This window comes from Psammomys obesus, unplaced genomic scaffold (genome assembly GCF_907164565.1).
Source record: "Psammomys obesus unplaced genomic scaffold, mPsaObe1.curated_primary_1811, whole genome shotgun sequence".
NCBI lineage: Eukaryota > Metazoa > Chordata > Mammalia > Rodentia > Muridae > Psammomys > Psammomys obesus.
In genome coordinates this window covers 14,619,349-14,629,030 of record NW_026596095.1, presented here as the reverse complement: position 1 = coordinate 14,629,030, position 9,682 = coordinate 14,619,349, and the positions used below count along the sequence as shown (strand labels likewise).

At 40.1% G+C, this 9,682-nt stretch overlaps 1 protein-coding gene across 22 annotated transcripts in view; it reads left to right on the top strand.

The window, feature by feature from the left end:
- Ank2 (ankyrin 2) overlaps nt 1-9,682 on the top strand; it is a 467,017-nt gene that overhangs the window by 400,831 nt on the left and 56,504 nt on the right. For all 22 annotated transcript variants that reach the window (XM_055628050.1, XM_055628064.1, XM_055628061.1 and 19 more), the window contains one exon: nt 6,442-6,586. In XM_055628050.1, coding sequence (XP_055484025.1) covers nt 6,442-6,586 — 145 coding nt within the window. The remainder of the gene's footprint in view (nt 1-6,441; nt 6,587-9,682) is intronic.

Genomic DNA, 9,682 nt, shown 5'->3' with positions numbered 1-9,682 from the left:
CTTCTTCTTCTTCTTCTTCTTCTTCTTCTTCTTCTTCTTCTTCTTCTGTTTTTTTTTATAATAGAGAGTTTGAGGAATAATAATTCTTTGGTAAGTTAATACTGAAGTAAGCATGACATATTGGTAACTGATCTCTTAGTTACAGTCTACACTTTCAGCTAAGATTCCTTGAAGGGAATGCTTGGATTACTCTTCTTAGATGAGGAAAATATATTATCAAATTAGTAGCCAAGTATGATAGCAACTATCTGTAGTCACAATTACTCAGGAGGCAGAGGCAAGAGGATAACTTGGGAGCAGACATTAAAGGTCAGCCTGGGCTGGGCATGGTAGTGCTTGCCTCTAATCCCAGTACCCAGGAAGCAGAGGCAGGTAGATCTCTGAGTTTGAGGCCAGCCTGGTCTATGTAGTTGGTTCTAGGACAGCCAGATTTATGCTATGTAGAGAGAACCTGTCTCAAAAGAAAAGAAAAATAAAGGCTAGCCTCAGCAAATATGTATAATTAGGAGTTGTCATGTGATTATTTTCTAAAAGATAGTCAAGAGTAGATATCTTTAAAAATTATTCAGGGTAAGGATATGGCCCAGTATTTGAGAGCACGTGGTTATCTTAACAGAAGACCCAACTGTTCTGGCACCCATGTCAGGCAGCTCACAATTACCTGTAACTCTAGTTCCAGTGGATCTGATGTGCTCTTCTGGTCTCAGTGGGGAACTTTATACACTTGCACATCCACACAAACAAAAGCAAAATAAATCTTTTTTAAAACTCATTCAGTGTGAATTTGGCATTTGGGGGGAAATGAATAACATAAAGCATTCTATTTAGTATGGAGTTTTCATAGATGATATGGTGTCCCTCATAGCAAGCTTATTACATGAAAACTAAGTGTATAAATAAGATACATGTGATCTCAAAACAGATCATTATTTTTAAAATAGTTGGTAAAGGATTTATTACCTAATGTAATTAAAGTGTGGAATTTCCAGAAACTTCATTTGTAAGATAGAGACTATCATGTATATAAAATTTAATATATAAGAAGATGAGTTGTAAATATATAATTTTAAAGTCAAAACTATTAAACAGTGACATCATTTAGTCATAAGTCTTGATTTGGGGAGAATATTGATTAGTGAACGAGAACATCTTGTGCTAAGAGAAATGGTTTTTGTTGTTGTTGTTGTTTTGTTTGTTTTCTTGGAAATAGCCAAAAATGTAATAGCATTTTATTGCCAGCAGGGAATTCAGTTGTAATAGTTTTTGTATAAATGATATATTTGAATTGTGCAGAGCCACTTTTTATGCAAAGGTAGTGTTAGTTGACTTATACTGCCAGCTCTTTAGCGTTTTGTACAGTTAAATGTTGTGTGTGTGTGTGTGTGTGTGTGTGTGTGTGCCATCATCCACAAAGACATCCTACAGCCACACGTTTCGAAGGTGTTAGCCAGTCTCTGTTCTCAGTGGCATCTACAGGTGGTATCATTGTCCCAATACCGAAGGGCACTCATAAACTGTGTTTATCTTTAAACTAACGTGGTATGTGGTGCAAAGCAATTGGTGTGACCCTCCCATGGATCCAACATGCAGTTGGCGAATGTGAAACTCTAATGTGGACAGTGCTAATGTTAACACCATGGGGGACTGAAACACAGCATATACAGACACCAGAGCGTGAAGATATATAAGTGAGGGCACAATACCATCAGTTTTCATATCTGCTTGGGAGAGGAGTTAGGGACACCCACACGATCTGAGGGTTTCGGCAAGAAATTAGAGATCAGTCAGAAAGTGTTTCAAGTTTTAAGGAGCAGAGAAGGACCAGTGTGGTTGTCTCAGTGTAGGAAAGTGCAAGAGAGTGACAGTGAGTGGCAACAGAGTGACAGTGATTGGCGACAGAGTGACAGTGAGTGGCTAAATCCTTCACTCACTCTGCTGCATAGCAACATACATGGCTCAGTTGTGAAGGGTGTGAATTGTTAGCTGAGTCTAGCCTAATGAGAATATCTTAAAGATTTCGATCAATGACTAATAGAAATCTGTTTATATCAATCCAGTAGCAGTTCACAGAAAGGATGCTTTGTTGGAATAAATCAAATATCTGGGGGTAGAGAAAGCATTTACTCAATATGATGGCAAGTGTGTTGTCTCGTTAATCCCTGCAGCATTCTGAGGCAGAGACTATGAATGGCATTGTCATCAGTCAGGCGAGACTGATCCATCAGTGAGAAGAACAGAGCTTTCAGACATTTAAAAATAACTGTGTGCAGGCATGGTGGTGCACGCCTATAATCCCAGCACTCAAGTAGACAGGCAGAGACAGGTGAATCTTTGTAAGTTCTTGGTTAGGCTGGTCTACAAAGTGAGTCCAGGGCAGGCAAAGCTATACAAAGAAACCCTGCCTCAGAAAACCACACACACACACACACAAGTCATTGAGAGTAACACCAATGTTTAGTGGTGGAAATGCAACTGAGGTAGAATAATTGCTTGCTCTTGATACAAATAGTGTCCAAATGTAGAGACATGGGAGGGGACTTCAAGGACATCACAGAAATGAGAATTCGATGGAAAGGAACCACACTGCCCAGACGTCACCCAATGTAGCAATGCGATCCTTTCCCTATCATAGGATCGCGAGCTGGTTCCTATGCTTGCTGACTCACCCCACAGCCTACAGACTGGGCTCGTGGGTTACAAAACCCATGTAAACATGTCTACACAAACATGACTCATGAATGACTTATCCTCGAGATTCATCCACCAATCAGTGTGAACATTCTTTGCTTGCAGCCTGGATTGACATGGTCTAGCAAACAAGAGAACTGCAGAATGGCAGAAGGTTGGGAAGAAAAACAGGGAAACCAGTTCCATCTTTTACACCCTCACTTTCATGAGCACTTAGCCTCCTTCTAATTTCAGCTCTCCCCTTGTCTTTTGTCAGTAGCAAAGACAAGGGCAGGGGCTCAGTGACACTTCAGAGAGTCTGTTTATCTGAGTCCCCTAGAGGTTATCAAGATGGGTGACCCTGTGGCCACACCATTTAATCTTAATTTACTCCCATGTTTTTGATACCTTTGCTCCACAGAGGCCTGACATGGCTAATACACCAGTCACTCTCATATGGAATCTTGTGGCTTTCAGATAACCAAAATCAAGTGTACTTAAAACAAAACAAATGGGGGAGGGGGCTACACCTGGGATACAAAGTGAATAGACTGTAATTAAAAATAAATAAATAAATAAATAGATAGATAGATAGATAGATAGATAAATAAATAAATAAATAAATAAAATTGAAGTACATGGATGCCTTACAGTTCGTGAGAATGAGCTACCCAAAAGATGTCTGGGAAGCTGGAGAATATAACAAAAATAAAGTCATTAATCTGAGAGTCATCTATTAAATGAATACATCTGTAATTTAGAAAGATATTGTTTCAAGTACAGGAAACTCACATTTGTTACATTATGCAGGAAAATAGTTATGTTTGACTGTTTTGTGACAGATAAGTTAATAATAGAAAGTGTGTCAGTGTACAGTTATTCTGTAATAGCTAAGTTATGCAAAGCCCTTTCCAAGTTACACAGAATTCTTCATGCAAGTAAGAGCTAATGTTCTTAATTCAGAATGTTATTTTAAAGTATGCCCTCTGGGGCTGGAAAGGTGGCTCAGCAATTAAGAATACCTAAGCAATAGTAGAGGACTTGGGTTTGATTCCCAGTATCCACACCGTGCCATTCAACCATTATAAATCTAGTTCCAGGAGATCCAGTAGCCACACATGTGGATCCAAAAGGCATACGTGCATGCAGGCAAAACATTCATACCTGTAAAATAGATAAAGAAATAAATATTTTTTAAAACCCTCATCTTTTACATCTCCCTAACTAAAAGCATGGAGATAGTTCATATAGAGAGTTTATCAAGGAGTATGTCAGCAGGGAGTGAAGTGACCAAAGAAGATATGTTCTGTTTTCTCACATGCTAAATGTGAGGTGCTTACAGAAAATCCAGGTAGAGAATTCTTGGAGGAGATTGAAATATGGATGTGGAATTTGACGAAAGACTGAGATGGATCCAGTTATGAACACGTTATAGTATATGAGGTCCTTGAAGTTTTGATGATGTGTGGTAAATGGGACGTAACAGGGGTCATGTTAGGAATATCATTTCAGGCAAGGGAGCCTGAGAAGACAAACTCAAAGCACAGGGAAAAGACCAAGAGAGACTCTGCCAGAGATACCAAGGAAGGTTGTTTTTTCAAGAAGTCACTTCTGGGTCTCTGTTTAATTACTAAAATCAATTAACAATAGTAAGGGTCTGATTATGAAAGGAAGAGAAGACCTGATATGACATGAAGAAGGACTAACACTGTCTAAAGAAAGGTTAGTGCTCAACTGTAGGGAGAGAGAGTTCTTCTTGGGGTCTGTAGTAAAGGAGGGTGAGTCTAGACAAGAGTCTAGACAAGGTTTTCAAGAAGATGCAAGCACTGGCTCTAGAAATGCAAGTAGATAAATTTAAACCTCTTCTAATTCTTCTGGTGAACACTCTCCCCCACCCAGTGTTGACAGGCAATACTGAATAATGGTATTTTATATGCAAATAACTAAGAGAGAAATTATGTACAGCGTCAAGATAATTTGGCCTGAGACAAGTACCACTCCTATTAATAATATCAGATTAAGTTCTGGACACTGTTACTAGCACTAGGGACTTGAATTCTTTGAGCCATGATCATGACATCATGATCTATTCCACAATGGGTGTCTCCAAAACTGAAGCCCCACTTTAATAAACCGAACATAGTAGCTGCTGGAGGCAGACTGTCCTCAGAAAAACCATCAGAAGGCAGAGAACAGGAGAGAATATTAAGGACATACACTGTGTCCTGAACTCAGTATGATCAGAGGGTTTCAAATGGTGCCTTGGATTATCAGTGGAGTTTTTTATAGGACATATTTTATTTTAAATATACTGTTCAGGTGCACTCTTTATTTGTAACACAATTCCATAAGTGTAAGAGAGGAAAGCAGGAAGTGTGTTCACTTTCAGGTCCTGCCAGAACTGGCGATAACCTAGTGACTCTCTCTGTCGGAATTGGTATTCTCCAGCTAGACTCCGCCTTCTGTTCCTATATTCTCCTTCCACCTTTAGGAACCTTATTCTCCCCACCCAGACATGACAAGAAAGAGGCTGAATAAGAAAATTCTAAATTGTGTGTCATCATGTTTTATTAAGGAGTGCTGAGAAATTCTAAGGCACAAGGAATAAAACTTCTGAGTTAATTTTGGTCCCTGTGATCACCTTGGCTGCTGAGAGACCTGCACACTTAGGGGAAACACGTTGGCATCCAGAAATTAGTGGACTCAGAGGAGGCACAGGATGCCCTAACTTGGGTAGTATAAGGACTTAAGCCAAGATCAGTTGATTGGATCCTTGGGGTAAGACAAACGAGGAAGCATGCAAACCAACTTTTGAGTTTTACGTAATGTTTGGTTTCTTGCCTAAGGGATACATAATGAACAGCGTTTGTTTTGTGATAGATCTTGCATTTAGCCATTCCCATCACCTTTCAACACATAAAAATAAGCCACAGACTGTTAATAAAATTCTCTAAAATTGATTATCCCCAAGTCCGACTATGTCTAAATTTTAGTAGCTGTGTTCTTAGAACTTCTTTCTACTTTACTGCTCTTTTGCTTATTGTGTATATTTAATCTTCTAAAATATTATTATTATATTTATGAGCAGCGATATGGCTCAGCAGGTAAGTTGCTTGCTGGCAAGCCTGACAAACTGAATCAATTCCCACTCTCCCAGTCGAAGGAGAGGTCATATTACTTTGACCCCCTGCGGACATAAAACATATAAACATGCTCAGAGACAGAGATAGACAATGGAAACAAACACAGACACACATACAGTGACACACAGAGAGACACACAAAAACAAATGTACACATAGACACACATACAAACATGACATGTACAAACACACACATATACACAAATAAATAAATACTCTCATTTATTGTAGAACAATAATGCACATTGTCAATGGCATGAAGAGACTATTAATACTGGATTATGCACAGAATTATTGAAGCTACTGAGAGAATTTTAGTAATCTACGCATTGGGCTAATCTTTAAGCTAGACTAGTTCATGATAACAAACATAATAAAGCCAGTTGAAAGTCATTTAAAGAATTACAATTCAGGTATTTTTTTTTCTTGGTGTATTTTGGGGAAATGGATCAAACACTAGCTCTATAAGCTTTAGCCAGTTGTAGGCCTGTGCATGGGTCCTGTGTCTTCTCGGCGTGCAGTGTTTTGCTGTCAAGCTATCGTGTGAATGTACTTCACAATTATAGACCTATTTCGTTGCTGGTACTGAACCCAACAAGTAAAATCCTTCACTGTTCGCTGATTACCTCAAGGTGACGACACAATGACAGGTGATGGGGGAGAGTACCTGAGACCGGAGGATCTCAAAGAGCTGGGAGATGACTCACTACCTGGCAGTCAGTTCCTGGACGGCATGAACTACCTTCGGTACAGCCTGGAGGGAGGACGATCTGACAGGTATTCCCCAAACTTACGTAAAATGTCAGGCACAAGCGCGCACAACACATTTTCTAAAACATTTTTTTTTCTCTCTTTTTCTTTCGGTTTTTAGAGATAAGGTCTCACTATGTAGCCCAGGATGGCATGGAGCTTTCTCAGATGAGTCTCGAACTCCCGATCCTCCTGTCTTAGCCTTCCAAGTGTCAGGCTTATATTATTGGCTTGCACCACTAGGCCTGCCTTACCACATATTCTTAGGGTCATAAAAGAAATGGAGACACGGTCATAAAACACTTGAGCAGCTCACCGTGTTTGTCAGTTACCATGTTGTCTCATTCACTTCAGGTAGTGGCCATTTCGGAGGGCAGGAAACTAGCTCAGAGACATCAGATAATACAACATGATCAAATGGCTACTACAAAGCAGAGCAAAGATGAAGAGCAGCCCCCTCTCCCCCCCCCTCCCCGCCTTTCAAAGTGATGTATTTCATCAGCTGCCCCTGTTTTCGCTATTCAGACTCTTAGGACAGCTTTTCATGGCAGATATGGTTAGCATCCAGAGACCTCTGATTCTAACTTAACTATCGGGGGTGTCATTTCTGCATGAACAAAAAAATACGTCATGAAGAATAACGAAAAACAAGTGCAAAAGGAAACTGCCCTGGAGGGAACCTTTTCATTAAAAAGAAAAGGACAGGATCTTAGGAGATGATCTGAGCCCTTGAGGATGCCATTCTATAGACTAACTGGTACAGCTGGTGCTCGCTAAGCCCAACAGCAAGATGAATAAGAGCATTGTGGGGGCCTCTTCAGAAGTATGGCTGCTAATCTGGGTCACACGTGTGCGTGTTCATGTTACCGTAATGTCTTTCCCATCAACAGCCGCACGATCATAATACAAGGCAGACTCTTTTGTCAGCTACTTTATGAATTTTCCACATATCTACTGTTTAAGGAAGAGTCATCAAGTCTACATAATTAATTCTACGAAGGCAACCTATTTTGGGGCTTTTTTTTTTTTTCCTGGAGCACCAGAATCCCCTCTCTCATTTTGTCCCTCTTCTTTTTCCCTTTTTCTTACTTTTTTTTTCTTTCTGTTTTTTTACTGTGTACGTTCATTCTTGAGCTGGGAGGTACCAACACGACTAAAATATATTCACTAAATTCATAGCCTACGAGAGGCCCTGAAAGGCCGGGTTGGGGGGGAGCGCAGCGTGTGCTCTGCAGGATGGAAGCTCAAACTTTGTGACAGGCACAGGTGGATGGCTGGGCACGGGTGCTGGGGAAGGCATAAGGCAACGAAGCCTTAACAGAGGTTGAGCAAAGGCTGATGTTAGCGGCGGGGCCGACCAGGAGTGTGACGGGAGGAGGAGAACACCTGCATTTTTACAGGAATCTGTCTTCTGTGATAAAGACCATCACTCCAGTAGAGAGTGACCGATGGGCTAGACAACTTAGCTCCAACATACTGTTTTCTGGGTGGTTATGACAACATTAAATTCTAACCCTGGCCCAGTGGCGGAGAAACTTCAGCAGTGACAATTTGGGGATATGGGTAATGAAATTTGTTGGTGAGTCTTACGGGGCAGTTGAAGGAGGGCTGTGGCTCTTTGGCTTAGAGAGAGGGTCAGGGGCAAGGTAAGAGAGGAGGAGCCCTTGGGAGGTGTGGGGAAGAGCAGAGAGAACCCATATTCCATACATTAGGTTTTTGTCCCCAGAGAGATTGGGATTTATAATCCAAGATTTTTAAAAGGCTATGTTTCAACATAAATTATCTATAGCTTTCTGTGACTTCACAATAATTTTTGAATAGCCTGATTAAGCCCAGCCAAAGAATAAACCATTTTCTTCAGTTTCTAATTGTTAAAAAAAAAATGCCTGTTTATATTTTCTTTTTTCAATCGAAAGTTGAAAATTATAACATACTTTCTGTAGAGTGGTGGGTGGGTGGTTTGAGACTTATCAACATACAAAGACAGAGGCCTGAAACAGACGCCGCGTGCCCTGTTCTTAGATTCCCACGTGAATTTCTCGACCACCACATGTGTACAAAAGCCCCAAAATAGAGCTACAGGCATCATCTCATTTTCATGTTTTATTAATTACTATTTCTGTTTTTGGCTTGAGCAATCCGGTGTGTCACCTTTTTGGTAACCCATTCTCCTTTTTCGTTGTTTCTTTGTTTGGTCTGCTTTCAATAGTACCCTTCCCAGGTAGGTATTACACAGCATGACACCATAGCCTTCCTGGACACATTCGCATTACCCTGCTCACTGCTCGCTGCTCGCTGTTGTGTGTGTGTGTGTGTGTGCTGATGAGCTGCTTATATTCTAGAATTGTGGATTTTCCCTCAAGTTAGGTTTCCCCTCTTTGTGCTTAATTCAGTAACTGCTAGAGCAAGAAATGATGACCTGGTCCTGACAGTGCCAAAAGAGCCAGGCCTGACTCTGACTCTTACAGTGCCATACTGGGGCCAACAACACAGAGGCGTGGCTTTCCCATAACAAACTCAACAGCCTACCTGTATGCACTTGGAGAAAATTGGGAAAAAAAAAAAAACCCATAATGGTGCCTAAAATAAGCATAGATATAGCTGGATAAAAAACACACACAATTCAATGCATAGTGAATAAAAACACAACCAAATTTTATCAGTTGGATTTTAATCTAATTATTATTATTTATTATTATTATTATTATTATTAATTGCTAACAAGTTTAAAATATTGTCGAAATTCAAATACGAAGGCTCCGAGTAACAACAAACCACAGAAGCTTTTTCAACACACTGAAAATTTTGTACATCTACTTGTTCACTGGGGCTCCAGACTCCAGGCGTTGAATGTCTAATAAGTATTATGGTTTACAAAGCTAGTAATTGTTACATTTACTCAAATCCATAAGGCATTTGTATGATAAAAGGAAAGTGTGAATTGAGTCATTCTTTGTATCTGTAGCTGAGAGTCCTCCAACTGAACAAGTAAATTTAAATTTCTTTGGATATGTTATTCTCAGTGTATTAACTGAACAGGAGACCTCCCTGACGTAATTTCTTTTTGACAGCAACTCTAATGTCACATATGTAAGCTTGTCTGTAATGTTTCCCACCAAACGT